The sequence below is a fragment of the Clarias gariepinus genome, chromosome 5 (assembly GCF_024256425.1).
Source record: "Clarias gariepinus isolate MV-2021 ecotype Netherlands chromosome 5, CGAR_prim_01v2, whole genome shotgun sequence".
Lineage (NCBI taxonomy): Eukaryota > Metazoa > Chordata > Actinopteri > Siluriformes > Clariidae > Clarias > Clarias gariepinus.
In genome coordinates this window covers 26083063-26102093 of record NC_071104.1, presented here as the reverse complement: position 1 = coordinate 26102093, position 19031 = coordinate 26083063, and the positions used below count along the sequence as shown (strand labels likewise).

The 19031-nt window shown below is 37.0% G+C and overlaps 3 protein-coding genes across 4 annotated transcripts in view; 1 reads left to right on the top strand and 2 right to left on the bottom strand.

The window, feature by feature from the left end:
- Nucleotides 1-1200: 1200 nt before the first annotated feature.
- spc25 (SPC25 component of NDC80 kinetochore complex) lies at nt 1201-6778 on the top strand. The gene is made up of 7 exons (XM_053495891.1): nt 1201-1268; nt 1674-1836; nt 3511-3576; nt 3669-3815; nt 3953-4057; nt 4153-4251; nt 6468-6778. The coding sequence occupies exons 2-7, from the start codon at nt 1680-1682 to the stop codon at nt 6602-6604; spliced, it is 711 nt and encodes a 236-aa protein (XP_053351866.1). The 5' UTR covers nt 1201-1268; nt 1674-1679; the 3' UTR covers nt 6605-6778.
- A 104-nt stretch (nt 6779-6882) lies between these two features.
- On the bottom strand, nt 6883-14722 carry nostrin (nitric oxide synthase trafficking). Its single transcript, XM_053495890.1, has 16 exons — nt 14663-14722; nt 14398-14483; nt 13783-13866; nt 13590-13652; nt 12435-12516; nt 12071-12133; nt 11509-11607; nt 10369-10494; nt 10186-10284; nt 9735-9860; nt 9433-9541; nt 8967-9040; nt 8757-8882; nt 8411-8639; nt 7873-7956; nt 6883-7780 (listed from the first exon to the last, which is right to left on the bottom strand). Exons 1-16 carry the CDS (start codon nt 14687-14689, stop codon nt 7644-7646), a joined length of 1614 nt encoding a protein of 537 aa, XP_053351865.1. The 5' UTR covers nt 14690-14722; the 3' UTR covers nt 6883-7643.
- Nucleotides 14723-17302: 2580 nt separating this feature from the next.
- The window catches only part of cers6 (ceramide synthase 6), a 37990-nt gene continuing 36261 nt past the window's right edge, over nt 17303-19031 (bottom strand). For both annotated transcript variants that reach the window (XM_053497295.1, XM_053497296.1), the window contains one exon: nt 17303-18710. In XM_053497295.1, the coding sequence (XP_053353270.1) occupies nt 18564-18710 (147 nt within the window). In that variant the 3' untranslated portion in view covers nt 17303-18563. The remainder of the gene's footprint in view (nt 18711-19031) is intronic.

Genomic DNA, 19031 nt, shown 5'->3' with positions numbered 1-19031 from the left:
TGCCTATTTGACCAGATATTTATAGGACATAGAAATTAGAGTTCAGTGCCTGAGAAGTTCTCTTTTAAGGAAGTATCATGGTACTCGAGAGCAGTGCTCATGATTTTTTCTACTATACTTAGAGCCTTGACCCTTGAAGGCCCGTAACCCCTAATTACTACAGAGGCATCCAAGGGGCCGAAATGTCTGTCTGTTTCTTCTGTCAGGAAAGACATCATCAAAATATACAAAGAAATAGAAAGTTCTACCTTTAATATAGGTTTACATTCTGTTATACTAAATTAAATGACATTGCAATGACTAAAACAACCTCATATACAGTATAATTATGGAGTCATTTGAATATGGGCCTTCTTTGTACAGTTAACATCAGTCGTAGCATCATGAAGAGGCATAGGCTGTGTAATACAGGGGTTTCAGGTTAAAGTATAGTGCACAATCCACACAACATTTATATGTAATATGTAAGTTTGTGCAATTCAAGTTAAATTATTATTTTACATTATTTGAAATTCATTGGTGCACCTTAAATTGCACCTTAAATTGTACACAAGTATCTTTTTTGTTTTACATTTTCCTTTTCTTATTGCAATTTTGATTGTTTCTTATTTGTTGTATGATCGGTGAACTGGCTGCTTTAACGATACCATTTTCTTTTGGATTAATAAAGTGATATGCTGAAGCATTAAATTGGGGGATTAGGGGCCTGATTGAAACAGCTGAATTCAATTATAACAGGTTTGGCCAAATACTTTTGTCCATATAGTCTATGTATATGTATGTATGTATGTTTCAGTATGAATATTACTTAGTGAAGTGGTTTTCACGATGTGTCATGGCGAAGTAAATCCTCTAGATGGCAGCAGTGTGTAAAAACTGCTGGAGCCGAGCCCATACAATGAATTTGTGTCGATAATATTACCATTAAATATCAACACATCATATACATGAATATATATTTGACACACTGTATCTGTGCGTCATCACGGACATGTCATTGACAGTTTGTTATGATAGAAAACTAAATGCCGTAAGTGTTTTACGACAATTAAAATTGGTAGAGTAACGAATAAATCTGAGATACATAAAGATGATTAAAAGATAAAGTAGCAAATGCGAAAGACAATATTTGTAATAATAAATAATTAGCTTATATAATTACATTATTTTATTTTTATCACACGCGTATCATTGCGTCACTTCCGCATTACGTCGCTGTTCGCGCGCCTCATTTTTGAAATCGGAAAGCCCTTCGGATTGTAAAACAGGTAAGAAATTTTACGATCTTTAAACCTGGATGCTGGACTCGAACTTGTCCAACAACTACAATTTGTGTAACCATGTTAGCTAATTAACAGTTAAAGATGCACTGTATGTTCTAATTTAGATACGTTAGCTATCTAGCTTTTCCGTTAGAGGTTTTTTCCTTTCCCGTCCGCATTTGCTATCGTCTGGGTTCTACGCTCTGATTGGCTAGTAAGCATCGCGTCTCTGCGCTCTGATTGGCCTACGGTTTCATTCTCAGACTTCATTCGTCGGAGCACAAGTTTGTATGGACCCCAGACCAATCCGAGCAGGGAGGCGGGACTTGAGTATATGAAGAAAACAATTCTAATAGGGTAACTGAAGGAGATTTGAAGCTAATCAAGCTGTTACATTTCGCTTCCCTCTAGATCTAAATGGCTTCGATTAAAGATCTTGACGCCGTGGAAAAGTTCAGCAGCAAGCTGGAGGGAATCAGGAGTAAACTCTTGTCCCAGGCTATGGGTGAAATGCTGACTGAGGCTACAGTGGAGTTCTGCCAAGCGCACAAACACTACATGAAGTCTGTTCTGGGTAAGACACCGGCACTTACACACCTACAGCACCAGTCAAAAGCTATGGTTTTTGTTAAGTGGGTTATTTTTCTTCTTTTTTTTTCTATGAAACTATGAAATTACACATAGCATTACGTAAGCAACGACAAAACAGTCATTTGATAAGAGATATTTTAAGACATGGTTGTCAGTTGCTGTGGAATAGTTCCTGCAACAACAGTATTGTCAAGTGCATTTGTAAAGCCATCAAGCACCATGATGAAACTGGCTGTCATGAAGACCTTCCCAGAAAACAAGACAAAAACTCTGCTGCAGATGAGAAGTATATCTAGGGTTAAAAGCCTCAACAGTCACAAATTTACAGCGCCTCAGATTAAAGCTGTTATGAAGACTTTAAGTAGCAGACAGACGTTAGGATCAGCTGTTCAAACCAGATTATTGCACATCCCGGATGCCTTTATTTACAATATAGAAAGAAATGAAATCAGGAAAGACCGTAATTATAAGATGTGTCCAAACCTGCCTGATTCTAAAAGGGTCTATAGCAAGTTAAATTCACCGTTTACACTATCAGTTAAAAGTTTGGGCACCTTTTTAATTCTATCCTTTTTAAAAATGTATTTTTGGTCTTGCTTTTCTGGGATGGTCTTTGTGGGAGCCAGTTTCATCATGGTGCTTAAAGGGTTTTGCAAATGCACTTCACCATACTGTACTTGCAAGAACTGTTCCATAACACTGACTGTTGTTGATACTTCATTACCTACCACCATATGTGTTATTTCATAATTTTAAAAAAGAATAATTTTTTTACAACATTTGTTTTAGAATGTAGAAAATAAATCCTGTGTCCAAACATTTGACTGCTGTGTCGAAACTTTTGACTGGTTCTATAGATGCCAGGTGTCAAGAATCTTGATGTGTGCCATTCTAGTACGTTGAGATCAGTTAAGTAGTGCTAGAAAATCAGAGCATTGAAGAGGGGTTTCCATCGAGAAGTCACCTTAGTGGACCATCCGATCTGCACACAACTTAGCACAGGTTTTACGCCGGATGCCCTCACTATCGCAACCGTTTCATTTTACCCAGGCTTGTTGACCAGCACTGCATCCAGGGTTTGGGCTTTGGGAGGAAATTAAACCTGGTCCTTCTGCATAGCAGGCGAGAAGACCTACCATTGGGTCACCAATGCCCTTTTAAGACATTAAATGATGGTACAAAATGAAAACTACATCACAAGCTTAAATTATTAATAATAAAACATTAACAAATGGATTAGTAACAAATTTACAGGATTACTACCTTAAAGACTAAAATGTGTCATACAATCTATTATCATGTTAAGCACACTTTTGAAACAGCTGTAAATGGACATTAATATACTGTATAAGGTGTGATATCTGAAAATCATATTTCATCAACTGATCTGAGTCAAGTGCCATCAGATCTGCAGGATACCCAACATTAAACATTACCTGCAGGACATTGCAGTTAATGCAGAATTTAATAGGCAGTAATTGTATCTTTAATTAAACCCAGAGTCATATGATCAGACTTTTTTTTTTTTTTGTAATAATGCATACTACAGAAAATGTCCATAAATAGACCGCATTACTTTCAGCCTGCAGCAGTGTATTTATACAAATTGTTATTGTGTGACATTAAATCGCTCTGACGTACATCTTTCATTCTATAGATACATGCTCGAAAAAATGCCGGGAAGATGAGACCATGTTTGAGACCATACAGGCTTATACAGAAGGTAATCACTTATCTTAGCATTTGTTTCAATCAGGTATCCGTTTTGTTAAGTTAAAGGTACGAAACTGAGCACATGTTACTTTCCATTTTAAGAGCTGAAACGTCAGAATTCCATCATGAGGGAGAGGAATGAAGAACTGCCCGAAGTCCTGGGATCCATCCAGTACAAAGAAAAACAGAAAGAACTCCTTATTCAGAAAATTGGGAAGCTGAAGCAAGAGCAGGCCAAGAGCAGAGAATGTATGGAATCTGCTTGTGTATATACAAACACATACATTCCTGCATGTTATACTCGTTCATCAATTTTAAACAGACATTACTCACATTATATGTTTACTTTTATGTTTTGTTTTGTTTTTTCCTTTTTAAAAATTAAGTGATTCACTCCCAAAACAAAGCCAACAAGGACCGGCTAAAGAACTTAAACAAAATTAAAGATATCTTTCAGGAGTGGTTAAGCCTTGAGATCAGAAAAATCCAGGGTAAGCCTTTCTAGTTTCTACAGATTCATTAGATATGGAACTCTGTTTACCTGAATTATATCGTTTAGTATTACTGATTGTATACGTTTGTGTAGGTGATAAGCTGCAATTCATCTTCAGAAACATCAACCACAAGAATCCACAAAGTGCCTACACCTTTCTTCTAAAAATAAATGAGGAAGGGGTGTACCAAAGTAAGTCAAAGCAGTTACTTCACTTGCATGCACAAAAAAACTGAAATGCTGAGGGTTAAATGCATGAAGAGCTGATGCATTTAGTTCGGCCAGAGCTGTCGATATGCAAAACAATGCTGTTTTTGCCTCTGTGTGAAGTTGCATCAGCCTGCCTTGTGCTTTATGTGTGCATTTGGACTAACATTGAGGCCTGTGTGAATAGGCAGAAATAATAGGAGTTTATCACCTAGTGTTCAGGAGGCATTCACTTAAAAAGAAATTTACTGTTTACAACAGATGACAGACAAAATTGAAATTAAACTTTTAATAATTGCCTGTAAATAGCCATAAGAAGTGCTGGAAAAGCACAGAGTGTAAGCTCGGCTGCGATCACTTGACTGCTGCTTAATTAGAAGTTCAGGTGGGTCTGGTTCAAGCTCTTTTTTTTCTTTTATCGTCTCATCACCTTGCGAAGGGGTATTTTAGCATAGAAACTACAGAATTTTCTCTCCTGTTTTGCTGGCTTCCACGTCAATCATTATTCAATACATTAACTAACAATCTGCTGACCGTTTATAAGACTTGTTGAGAATGGTCCGATCACATGAGCCCAAATATTTAAAAACAATATTGATTCACTAACAACCAAAGTGGGAGGGTTCGGGCGCACAGTGCTGCACCCCAAGGATGATTTTAAAAAAATCCCATTAGAGCTCAGCCGCAAATCACATGCTTTTCAAAAATTTATGTGCCTACATAGACACTCGTTTGTCCGGCACCCCGCGTACACCAACACAAATGAACGTAATACAGTTTAGATTTTTTTTTTTATTGTAAATAAATTATATTAAGAAATACAGCGTAATATTGTGACTAATAAACTTTTTCATTATTAAAGTAAATAATTAGTATGTTAAATAATTACATGTTAAGTAGCATTCTTCTCTGCCTAACTTTAAGTGGGCAGCGCCCCTTTTTGACCATCCGCCACTGCTAATTAAATACTTTTTTTCACAGTTCAATTAGTTGGGGTATAAACTTACTAAATGCAAAAAGTACTTAAATATTTCTCTGCAGTGTTTTGATCAATACTAATTGCAAAGTGTAATACCACTGCCGGACTCTTAACAAGCTTAGTTACATATTCAGGTTTACAACAATATTACCTGAGGACGTGACCCACAGCACTGTCTCCCACATTAATAATTCATTTGACCACCTTTAGCTTTGATTACGGATCACAATGTGGTGGACAGTTTACGTGTGAAAATTATACATTTTCCTAGAACCACCTTTTTACAGTTTGAGTCCTGAAATATGCTTGTGCCATCAGGAAAGAAAAATCCATTAATGTGATAACCTGGTCAGTACATTCAGGTCATCAGATTACTTACATTTTTTTTTTTGGCACATTATATTGCTGAGCCCTGAGACCTGACCAACTGAAGCCTCCACAGGCTTGTACAGTGGGGACTACGCACTTCCCTTTTTACTCAGACGTATGTATCATCAATAGGGTCAATCTGGCCTCATAATAGCACCATGACCCATTTTTCAATTGCTTCCAATTCCAATCCTTATGCTCCCTGGCAAAAAGTTTTTTTTTTTTTAATAATTTTTCCCAAAAAGTTGTTTTCTTATGGCTACATAGTTGTTTAGTCTCAGTTCTGGGAGTTCTCGTCACATTGTGTGTTACTTTTACTATTAAACATTGTGACCTACAACTTACAGTTTAAAGCATTATTTTCCCATGTTGCAACCTGTCTGCCTAAATGCAATGTTTTTAAATTGTTCCTTGTTCAGACAGTCCAATGCAAAACGCGTCTAAAGGTTTAAGAAATGTTAGTTAACAGCAGGAATGCACTTTGTGTGAAACTTTAGGCTGATAATGATACCAAGGTTTAAAATAATAATTTGGTCGATAGCAGATGCATGAAAACAAATGTCTTTATTATAAAAAACCTTAACTGTTTTAAAGTCCTAAGTCCTCATCACTGTGTCTTTAAATAAGCAGAAACTTAATCAATCAAATTTATGAAAGATGTCTTATGAACTGCATATTGCTAGTCTTTTTCTGACAGTGAAATATTCTTGCCACCTACCTTTTCAGTCTCTTAACAAAAAGAAAATGTGGTCACATAAAAAAATGGTTATAACCCAGGATGAATGATGATGAGCAAATACAAAAGAAAGAGGCTTTAATCTATTAAATGTATGATTGTTTTTTCCCCTTTCAGTCGTCTCCTGCGATCCTCCCTTGGCACAAATGGAGCATCTGGAGCGCAGACTGCAGCAGACCAACAACCTGTCTGCCTTTTTGGCTAATGTTAGGAAAGAGTTTGTGGCACTGTACAATACTACAAAGACTGTCTGAATTCACAATAATATTAATGATAAGTTCACTTGCAAGACTCATCTGTAGCCATTAATGACATTGTGCTTATTTTATTACTGTTCTGCTTAAATGTTCTTATTGTCATACTTGTATATAATTTCTTTTTAGATTCTTTTACATAATAAAATGCAGCAATTGTTGGTCCTTATTATATTTACTTAGTAATTTCAATGAAATTAAACTTTGTTTGCAAACTATACATGAAATATAATTTAGTTAACTATTCCCATAGAATTGCAATGGAAAAATTATTGCTGTTTTGGATAGTATGGTCTTTAATACCATTAAGCAAGGTGATTGTTAAAGTATTAAAATTTTAGTTCCTTTCAAGAAGAGTTTAAAGACATTAAAATCTCATTTATTTTCTTTTGTGAAAACATTTTTGGCTGTTTCTCTGAATTCAGCCACCATTGCATACATGTTTTTCCAATTGCAGCACACTTACCCAAATGCTTGCTCATTCATGTCATTTTCCAAGCGGCCAATTGTGTGGAAGCAGCACAATGCATAAAATCACATAGATACACTCAAGAGCTTCAGTTAAAGTTCACACCATCATCAGACTTTGATTATGGAGTAGTTGTTTGTGCCAGACGAGCTGGTTGGAGTATTTGAGTTACTGTAGACTTCCTGTCTGCTTGAGCCAGTCTGCCAATTCTCTTGCCATCAGCATGGGAGAAGAACTGCTTTTCTTTACTGATGTTTTTCACACCATTCTGTGTAAACTCTCGAGACACTCACTGTCTGTTGCATGTGAAAAAAACACATTTGTGAAATACACATTCAGCCTGTCTGACACTATGAACCATGCCACAGTCAATGAGAGATAATTTTTCACATTCTGATGTTTAATGTCAACCTAAACCTAAGCCATGCTTCATGATGACCTTTAAAAAGTAATAAATAATATAAAGCTGTTTGATGCTGCTTTTACCTAAACCAATACTCTTTATTGCAATATCCTACACTACCACCACCAAGTCCTCTGGTAAATAAGAAAACTCCATAGTTCCATGACTTAAGCATCTGAAGACTTTGCCATTTTCAAAACAGGCAGCTCTTCAACATAATTAAAAGGAAAGTGACCCGTCTTCCCATTTAGTTCTCCATACCACCATCCACTGTGGTCCTTTCGAAGAATGTTGAGAAGATCTCCTAATAAAACATTGAGAGAAAAAAACATTTAGTACAGTATGTACACTTAACACCTGCTGTGTATTGAAGTAGGTCTTGGGTAGTAAATGTACCTTCTTTTATGTTTAACTCATCTTTTTTCTCTGATACGAAGTCATATAAAGCCTTACATTTCCCCACACTGCAGGACTCAGTACCTGGCGGAGGGAATCACCATGGAAGCATTTAACAGTAACTTGATCTTAGATAGTACCAGTTTATATCTTGTACTGACAATGGATGACAGGCATGAAGGAAGGATTTTTTTAACAGTATAAGAGGAAAATAAGATTCTACTTGCAATAGAAAGCAACTATCCAGAATTCCTTCTGCATCTAAATGCTACATTTGGTATAAAAGTTGCTGGAAAAATACTGTAGAATATATAACTTAAATACTGATTTCTTCCTACCAAAAAAACCAAACCGGATGCAAATACACCGATTGGTAAGTATTGTGTCGAATCCCCCATGTGCCATGTGATAATCAAATTTATTTAATTCACCTGAAGATGGACTTAGTGTTGTGGCAGATCAATGTGTGTGTAAAAAATAAGTCACATATTAAACCATGAAAACTATTACAATGTAGATATTTTAAAGGGTTACTTACATTCCTCGTGAGACCTTGATGATGCTTCGTTAATCTCAGACCTCCGCTTATGCGTGTGTTTTGCTGCTCCTCTGCTGGTGTCTATAGCGGGGACAGAGTCCTGACGGTCTACTCCATTTTTCGCTGGCGCCTTCGAATTAAGCGAAGTCCTCAAAGCCTGACTTGACCTTAACGTTGTCCTTTTCATCCGAACTGGACGAGGCAGGTTAGCTATGCTGTGCTCAACTTCCTGGTTAAATTTAATGAATGTTAGATGGCCATAAATGCATATCAAATACCACTCCTTACAAGTTAGACATTTGAGACCATAAAATATAAAGCTTTGTGCACACACTCGGCTCTGTACCTTTTCCTTGAATTTGGTGATGCTGTCATTGAAATGATGGAAAGGTTTCGGTTTCCCCTCCAAGTCCATCATCAGTTGGTTCAGTTTACAGTATGTGGCCTCCAAAAGGTCCAATTTTAAAATAGACTAAAATCAAACACAAATCCGAAGCCGATCGTTGTCATATTGTTTCACGTGATCATATCATAGAAATTATTACTCCCTTAATACCTCTTCAAGCAGTTGCTCTTGTTCCTCCAGGTTTTTTTTTTTTTCAGTGTCTGTTCCCACCATTTTCTCCAGCCCTAAAATGTATTGATAAAATCCATTTTAAAACCATTTTTAAACATATGGTCACTTTGTGAAGCATTACAACATTAAAGTTAATATTTGATTCTTAAGTTGAAGGCACATAATAAGTTACGTCTTTATTTGTCACATATACTGTACATTACAGCACACAGAAATTCTTTCTTCACATATCCTAGTGTAACTGGGGTCAGAGCACAGGGTCAGCCATGATACAGCGCCCCTGCAGCAGATAGGGTTAAGGGCCTTGCTCAGGGGCCCAACAGGGGCAACCTGGTGAAGCTGGGGATCGAACCGCCGATCTTCTGATCAGTAGCTTAGTGCCTTTAATCTTTATTTCCTAAGTAAAGCTATAAAGATTAAGTCTAAAATAAAATAAAAAAATCACCTTCTTTCTCCTTCCTGGTTTTATTAATGCAGTCCTGTACTCGCTTGAGTTTGATCTTTAGTGCATCTCTTCTTCTTTCCTTTTCCATTACCGTCTTTCCATCTTCCTCCTGCGATTCACAAATACACTATCCTGTAAGGTATTCCTTATTATTATTCCTTATTAATCCTAAGGTATTCCTCATTATTTTATATACAGGAAAAAAACATTTATTTCAGTTTCTCTTACAACCCTTGTATTTCAACATGCAATTATCTATTACAATATTCTGAACTGGAAAGTAGTGTAGTGAAATTTCTCACAAAATAATCAGCAATGAGGAATTCAGCCTTGTTATCATCGGCTGTAACACAGGTGCTTTCCACCAGTGTTTGAATGTCTTTGTCCACATCCACTCTGCTGATGGCCTCCTCAATCTGCTCCTGACTCTGCAGATCACGATCTATTAATCTTTACCCATTTGTATACAATAAACCGTAAAGCAATCTGTCAAAAATTACACTTTAATTCAATGTCATTAAGTTTAATTACACTTATTTATATGGCAATTTTAACAAGTAATATAGTATATATTCTTATCCGCAGAATGAGAGATTATAAATTATTACACTTCTACAACAATATGCTATAAAGTAAAAAAAAAATAATTTTTTGACTACTTGATTACTTCACCATTTTAGAAATGGTGACACATTACACCTGTATAATTATTAATCAGATTGAGGTTTGCTTTATAACATTACAGTAACTCACATGAAGGAGGCTTTGGCTGTAGCTGCACATGTGGATCTTGTACTTATTCACAGCGTTGCTCAGAGCCTCTATCCTTTGCTTCTCAATTTCCTGAACAATCTGAAATAAATGACTCGCTCAGTCAGATGATTTGCACACCCATTGAACAGTTCTCCTTGAGTAACCGATGGAAAAAATGATGACCTGATAGCAGCTTTTAAGTGTGTTCTCCCACTTCAGTCTAATCTGACAGCTGTCTATGTTCATACTGAAGTAGTCCTCATCAACTTTGACTTGAAGCTCTGCCGATTTACTCAATCTGTTAAGCATCTGGACACAAGCAAATGTACGCTCACAGTTACAATCCAAATATGTAACTGATCAAATATGCAGTAATGATCCTGTTAATAGGGTTCTAAATTATTCAGCTGTCAAATCTTTCAACTGTTAAACATTCTTATTTGATTTATTCGCACATCCACGCCTCATGTATTTCTTATTCTGTGTATGGTCACAGGGGGGGTCTGCTGAAGCCTATAACACAGAATTTACAGCACAAGGCGGGGGACACCATGGATGAGGTGCCAACTTATAGCAGGCTGCAAACACACACATTCACACACCCCATTTCAAACAACAGACAATTTGGAAACATCAATCAGTCTTCTCAAGTACATCTGAAAGGTCTGGACTGTGTGGTGGACAGTCCATGTGTGAAAACGATATCTCACGCTCCCTGAGCCACTCTTTCACAATTTGAACTCACTGAATCCTCATCATGGAAGAAAAAAATCGATTGATGTAAAAGAATTATAAAAATCGTCATTCAGTATATTCAGGTAGTCGGGGTATGTGTGTAATTTATTACAAACAATAACATCATCCCGGGTCATCATTTATATTTTATGATCTACAAAACTGCTTAGCTCCATACATTAATTGTAGTATAGGAATTACAAAGAACTGTTCAGTTACCTGTTCTCTTTTTATTTAAAGTTAATAATAAGATAAAAAATGCAGATTGTCTGTTAACAAGAAAGGCTTATCTTAAAGGAGTATAAAGGATATTTTTATTCTTATGTTCATCAACAAAATCTCTTTGTAAGTTGATACTTCAGAAATGAAAACTTATTAGAACATCAGTGAACTTACATTAACTTTCTGACTAATCAGATTTGACAGCTTAACATCGATGTGCTATAAATATTTGTAAGTTTCTATCAACAAGATTAAAACACCCTGTTTTTTTTTCTTTTACTTTAGATTAATATTTAAATATAAGTAGTGTTTTTGAGATGGAAATGTAAAAATTTCAGCACTGTCACTATTGCAAAAAAAAGGTACCTTCTGTTTCTCTTTCTCTGTGCAGATGTGTTTATTCTTTTCCACAAAGCTAAAGAGTGCCTCATGCTCTCTGGTTAAACCAGTCAACTTTTTCTTTGCCTGCGGGAGGAAGCATATGTTTTGTTGTTAAAAGCAAATGAGCATCTGGTTGTCAAGGAAACAAAACTTTTGTACATATAACTGGAGTTTCAAAAATGTTATTCAATGCTACTTGTTAATAAAATCTTTTATAGAACTGGGAAAATTAAATGCAGCGAAGTGAAGAATATTCCATATCCAGTTGCACAGCTTTTTATTCATTTATTTTTTTTAAACAGATTTTCTTCTGTGAAGTGCAGTCTATTGAGGTACATCATGCAAAAACTGCTGCCAAAAAACCCAAGGTTCATTTAAAAATAATTACATTACTCATATTGCAGAATAAGGCTGCTTTTAATCCAAATTGCAACACATGAAGTGTCATGGACAGTTTTAGGTTTTTAGTTCTCAGATTAGATTTTTTTAGGTATGAGGGAGAGAAAAAAAACCTATTAGAAAAAAATATTTTTATATGCTTTCTTACCTTTAGTTGTTCATTCCAGTTGGTCATAACAATTTTCTTTGATTTCTCAATGGCATTTTCCAGCTGCATTCGAATAAAAGCCAAACAGACATAATTTTACTGATATCAAACATATTGCTGGATCATAAGGTAAAATATCTTTATGGTAGAACTTTGATAAACAGGGGCATCCTTATAGAAGACTCAAATGAGTCTCATGTGAGTTTTACACATTGTCTCATGTAGACATTTCAAAAATAGTGCATGTGGAGGATTCCATTAATTTATTTACACATGATATATTTTTTCTTATAAAAATTTAATCACAATCAAATATGAAAACCATATAAAAGGCATGCAATGTGTGTTTGTGTTTGTCACACACTGGTTTCTTCCTCTTGGTGTGTTCATCCAGCATTTGGCGAATTTCCCCAAGAGCATCTTGTTGAAGACCATGCCCTAGTGTTCTGAAACAAACTCTTGTTGAATTATCTACATAAAAACCCAAAGTCTAAATTACTATGGCACCCCTTTGGTGACATTCGGGAAACAAATATTCCACGGCCATGACTTGCTAAGGCATGGGAACAAAGTAGTATATAGTGCTTGGCCACGAGATACCAGGTCTATGAGATACTATCTCTACTATGAGATCAATTCCCAGTTGTGACAGGATGACTGCTGTTTTGAAGTTATGTTGTGTGCCAGTGAATAAACATAGTACAGTAAAACTTGGATTACAAGTAACTTAGTCTGCGAGTGTTTTGCAAGACAAGCAAAAATTTGTAATAAATTATAACTTTATAAACGAGCAAGGTTTTGCACTACAAACAGTACATATACACTTTGTCTGCCAAAAGTCACGTGATCACAACTAAGCCAATAGTTTCTCTCTCTCTCTCTCTCTCTCTCTCGCGCGCGCGCTGCGGGATTGTGGGTAATCGTCTCCCATGCTCAGTCTCAGTACGCATGCCTCACTCATATAGTCAACATCGGTGTGCATCTACTGTTATAACATTGTGACCCTGTGTGTGTGCGTAAAGCATTTTTTTATTATGTGTCTATGATAATGCCAAGTCACATTTCTGTGAAATCATCAAAAGGAGGTAAAAGCAAGTGTCATTAGAGGGGTTCCTTGTTAAAGTAACACAAAAAAGAAAAGGTTTTCAGTAAGCCAGACAGTGGGGATTCAAGTAGTCTGTTTGAATGTCGTTCTACACAATAACCCCCTCTTCTCCTTCTCGTCTCTCTCATCTCCCTCACACCAGCTTTTTCAAATGTAAAGTACAGGTTGTTTCTCTTATTTTACATTTTGTGTTCATCATTTTTACTTGAATATTTTTGTGTTGAACAAATCATCTGAGTTTCCATTTTTTCCTTATGGGGAAATTAGCTTTGATATACAGTACAAGTGCTTTGTATTACAAGCACATTTCTGGAATTAATCTAATCCAAGCTGTCGTAGCTACTAAATATTTTTTCTTCAAAACATCACCAAAGGGGCTCTTTAATTATAGACGTTTACTACACTATACTTTACCTGTGTGCATCTGCTGTGGAGAACATCTCGTTGGATACAAAGGACCATGCATTATATGTTGAGCTTAAATGAAATAAGATTGTTTTTAAAAAAAATGACATATTCAAAAACAAACAAACAAAAAAGAAATCTCAAGCAGTAGCTCTTCTTGGGCACTATAAATCAGACTTTTGAGAAGTAAGAATGGACATACTTGCTAGTCATCATTTTGGACACACTGATGAGTTTTCCAGCAAGTTTCTGCAGTCTTTTTGCGTAGTTGATTTCCAGCTCAGCTCTGCATTTGTAAAAGCACACTTATCTGCCCATGTTTAACTTGTTTTATTTATCATAACTACACAGTTGGTAGGTGACCCCTGAAAGCATACAGACTAAGGTGATTGTGATACCTTGCCCCGTCCCTAGGCAAGCTGATAGATTTGCAGTCTCTTACTGTACATGTTGAACCAGGTTATTTAATAAAAATAAAACACTAACTAAAAAATTCTACTCCATTAAGTTTAATTACATTCATTTGCCCCATCAGAAAGGACCTACACTAGTTTAAACAGTTAAACACTAAAAGCTCTGCTTCAAGGACACCAGCTCAGGCAATGGGTAAAAGAATAACTGCAGCTATAATTAAAATTTAAGCCACGAGCTCCGACTTCAAAGTGCAAGACTGTCTCTTAAGGGAGGTGTGATTTTCACCTTACTTTGCACTTTATGACCAAATGCATCAAATGTTCAGGCTTTTATTGCAAACATAAAGGAATAAAGAATAAAACAAACCACCCAAGGAAGTCAAAGTATCTTAATATAGTCTTACCTTTGCTGGAATACTGTTACAAGTTCTTTGCAGAAATGTTCTCCATGTTTTGAGAATGTCTTGAGGTCCTGGTAGAGCAGGTTGTACTGTAACATGTGATTTAGTGATAACATAAAACCACTAATACAGAGATAAAAAAAAGGATTTTATAGGTGGAAAGTGTACAAATTGTTATAATTTCAAGCAGAAATGAAAACAAATCGAATAGCTGTGTTTTTCTTCTTCTGTGTGGTTTATGTAATTCAAAATAGCCAAGATCACTCACGGTGCAGGTGCTAAGTGGCTCCTTCATCTTCACACTGGATGATTGTTAGGTTTGCACTTTGACCAGCTTCCTCTCTTAAAGCATGTGTGAAGAAAGCCTAGCCCTAATACATAACTACTATGCCAGAGACGTTTCACTGAGTCTTTCATATTGAGTATGCAAACACTAGAATAACCCTGCAGCCTTTACTCTATATGTTTCCTCTTAAAAAAGAGTTAACACTCGTATTTAAAAAACTTATCCTTTTCAATAGAAAAAATTATTAAGAAGTTCTTCTTATTTCCTCGTTTATACTGTATATACACACTCTATACTAGTAATGTATACACTATGCTTGTCACTATAGTAATACACTTAAGGGTAGATTATGGGAACTTATTAATCATAACATATTACCCAGTACAATTTATGCACTTTATCCTTGTCACGGTTGTGGTTAATCTGAAGACTATCCCATAAAAACTGGGCACATTGGACACACACACACACACATACTCATTCACACCTAGGAGGAAAATAGCATAACCATCTGTGTTCCTACAAGACTTTTGAAGACAGAAGGAAACCAAATAACCCACAAGGACATGAGGAGAACACGCATACACAGTAACCTGAGCTGAAAATTGAAATAGAATGCTGGAATAACAAGGAGTTTGCACGTCCTACTGGATCGATGTGCTCCCCCATGAGCTTTATGAGCATCTTAGTAACTTTTCCAGCATAATGGCAAAATGCAAAAATGCCACAACAGACACAGATACAATATGTGGTTAGAAGATGTGGAAACCTAACAGTCCAAATACACGGATGTGTATGTATGTGCACTGCAATGGATGGCACCCATCCAGGGTGTACCCTACCTCGTGTCCCTGTACAGACGATCAGTAAGTGAGTGAGTGGAACTAAAAGGCAGATCTGTTACAGCATGACAATGCCACTGTGCACAGACTGGGTCCATAAAGACACGATTTCTCAACACTGTATTCATGAAGTTGAGTGGTGTACAGAAATGTACCCTGTCCAACTGCAAAAATATAGTTGCAAGCAACGCTGAGCGAGCCCAAGCAACCTGCGCCTTTGCCACCCTGAGACATTAAAAGCAGTATCTCCAGCATATAAAACTTTCGGAATGGCTGTACTGACCTTGAACCTGATAAAACACGGAGGACCAACACAAGCCAATGACGTGGCTCAGCAAACCACTACTGACCAGGAAAACTTTACACTCGACCTCAAGCAACATTAATTGTGTGCCTCGCCTCTCTTCCTCCAGACTCTTTCAAAATGAAATGCAAAATTTACTTTCATCTGAAAATAGGATTTTGGCCCACTGAGCAACAATCCAGTCCTTTTTGTTCTTAGCCCAGGTACGACACCTGATGTTATCTCTGGTTCAAGCATGGAATGCAACAGTTGTAGCCCATGTCCTGGATACGTCTGTGCGTGGTGGCTCTTGAAGCACTGACTCCTGCAGATTCATAAATGGACTGCGTTTCACAATCCTCTTAAGGCTGCGGGTATCCCTGTTGCTTGTGCACCTTTTTCTACCTCATTTCCCCTTTCATTCAATTTTCCATTAATGTGCTTGGATGAACAGCCAGCCTCTTTAGCAGTGACCTTTTTTTTCCCCTACTTTAATCATGGCCAATTCCTCCCCGTCACTAGGGGGCTCCCACATTAAGGCTACTACCACTCGAAGAATATATTGTGTTTCCTTTCTTTTGAGAGACCTCGGCCAATCAGCTCTCTTTAGGCTCCGGCTGTGAGAGAAAAACAGCATCACCCGGGGTTTGAACCAGCAATCTCCGGATGATAGGGCAAGCACTTTACCACTGTGCCACTCAGAGGCCCGCAGTGACCTTTTGTGTCTTATCCTCCATTTGCTTTGTGTAAATGATCGTCCTTTGGGAAATTATCAAGTCAGGAGTCTTTCCCATGATTGTGTAGCCCACTGATACCTTGCACCTCCAGGGTCTGGGTTTGATTCCCGGCCAGACTCGATTCCTGTCTCTGTGTACTTAGAGTTTACATGTTTTCCCTGTGGTTGGTGGGATTCGGGTACTTAGGTTTCCTCCCACAGTCTAAAGACATGCAGCTTAGACTAACTGGCGTTCCCAAATTGCCCATAGTGTGTGTGTGTGTGTGTGTGTGTGTGCGCGCGTACTAGATTTGCATCCTGTCCAGGGTGTACCCTGTCTTGTGCCCTAAGCCATTTGGGATAGGCTCCAGGACCCCACGACCCTGAATACAGGATGAAGCGGTATAGACGATAAATGAGCGAGTGAGTTAATGTGAATTACTGAACTTTTTAATGATAGCTGTACATTTAAATGTACAACAAATGCAAGATAAAACAGTAAACATATTGCATGCAACAGATCACTTAATTGTGCACCCGAATCACTTTATCCAATATTGATCTAAAAAGACAAAAAGTTTATTCTAAAGAGCTGCCAAATTAGGCCTGTGTCAAAGACAGAAATCAGACGCTTTTAAACATTTAGTTTTTAACCCGACATTTAGACGTTTGACATTTAAAGCCCAGAATTTATCATCATCATAGAGACAATTAGCTTAGCAAGACATAATTAGCTTCCTGTCTTCTCCACTGCTCACAAAAGAAAAGCAACAGTTTTACCCTGATTTCAAAGGCATTTTAATGAGTCATCCACTTAGCTCAGTAAAAATAAGTGTTACATTATACCAAGAACAGGACAATGGGACAATGAGAAAATATCATTCAAAGCTAAAGAAGCAGAAACATAATATCACTGTATGGTGTTCAGGTTTTTGGCGAGGTGCATAAAAGTGTGCGCACATTTCCTACACAACATAACTGGAATGAATCTTTTTGTTTTAAAATAGGGTCATATAAAGGGGACATTTCCACAATTTAGCTAATAATAAATATTTTTTGATTTATAAAACTTGATATTAATACTGTGGAAACTGTCATGCAACTGTGCGCCAATACCTACAGTATAACACATTACATGGTTCATGTAAACCCAGCAGGAGGATCATATTATAAATCAAGGACAGAGGGCAATAAAAGTCAATTAAATAAACGCATTTGAAATGGTTTTACAATTCTTTAACACAATGCAAAAATGTGTTTTAGGTACAGGTCCATACTTGATTTCAGGTGAAGGACAATATGGAAGAATTCCCAACAAAACACATGAGCACATAATACAGTTAGAGAATTCCAATTTTACAGTTCACTAGTGCAAATATAGCAAGAGGTGTCCTCGTTTGTGTAACGCATTTCATCCGTTTTACAGGTGAGCAAATCAGAACGCAGTTGTCTCAACTGAGGTTCCAGGAAAAGGACTGAAAGCGAAACACTGTGTACGTAAAAGCTGTTGCCTTGCTGAATCCTGAAACGCTGAATGAACTTTAAATAGTGCGCCATCTCAAAACACTGACAGTAAATTACTAGAAGAAGTAGAAAATAAAGACTCGACCACAATTTTGCAACCTATATATAGATATAAAAAAATAAATTAATACATAAAGATTACCTTAAGAAAACAGCCGCTCCCACTGACACCAAACTACATGACCACAGCAGCATGCTAGCATGAAACGACAGACGCTTTTCATTTATTCGAAAGAAGAGTGAGCTATAGAGAGAGGAAGGAGCTGTGATTTGATATTCACCCAGGTGCCTACAGTATAAATGATTTAATTATAATAAAAAAAAAAAGAAAAAAAAAAAAAAAAGGAATAGGAACAAAAATCATTGTACTGAATCATACTGAAATGCAACTGCATTCACATTATTCTGCATTAAAGATCTTCCAGTACCAGATGGGTGACGTTGTTGTTTTGACACACATGAGTACTGTACAGACTAACAAGCAGGCTGCGGCGGGCAGAAACGACTCAAGCTTAACGCTTAGTGTTCATCATGACACACAGATGACAGGAAACCGTTAGTGCCATGAGACCCGTTGGTCCCGTTAGTGTGGTGTTTGTGAGCAGATGGCGCCATTTCCTCTTCGTCAGAACTAGACTCGATGTCACTGCGGTCATCCTTTGACACCTGGGAAAGAGAAGTGGCATAAGGCATGCTGCTTGGGGCTAGAGTCTAGTTTGGGAAGGTTTCCTATTTGCAATCCTATCTAAAATGATTATAAGGCATTGCATTAACTTTGTGTTGTGGGGTTATGCACTCATTAAACATTTTATTAAGGACATCTACACATTCAGGCAATAATCCAATCATCTGGCTGAGAGCAATGCATTAAATGAATGCAGATACAGGTCAAGAGCTTGAGTTAACCTTCAAATCACACATCAGAATGAGTACTAACAGTTACGTACTAACCGAGTGAATTGAAGGTAAATATAGTGGCTTGTTTAA

Bases quoted from the DNA above. Each gene is read 5' to 3' on its own strand.
- nostrin (XM_053495890.1), bottom strand. From the start codon at position 14,689: ATGAAGGAGCCACTTAGCACCTGCACC. The intron at 12,134-12,434 runs GTGTGTGACAAA...ATTCGAATGCAG, and splicing joins ACACCAAGAGGAAGAAACCA to CTGGAAAATGCCATTGAGAA. The intron at 7,957-8,410 runs GTAAGTAACCCT...TCCCTCCGCCAG, and splicing joins ATCAAGGTCTCACGAGGAAT to GTACTGAGTCCTGCAGTGTG.
- spc25 (XM_053495891.1), top strand. From the start codon at position 1,680: ATGGCTTCGATTAAAGATCTTGACGCCGTGGAAAAGTTCAGCAGCAAG. The intron at 3,577-3,668 runs GTAATCACTTAT...TTCCATTTTAAG, and splicing joins CATACAGGCTTATACAGAAG to AGCTGAAACGTCAGAATTCC. The intron at 3,816-3,952 runs GTATGGAATCTG...TTAAAAATTAAG, and splicing joins GCAGGCCAAGAGCAGAGAAT to TGATTCACTCCCAAAACAAA.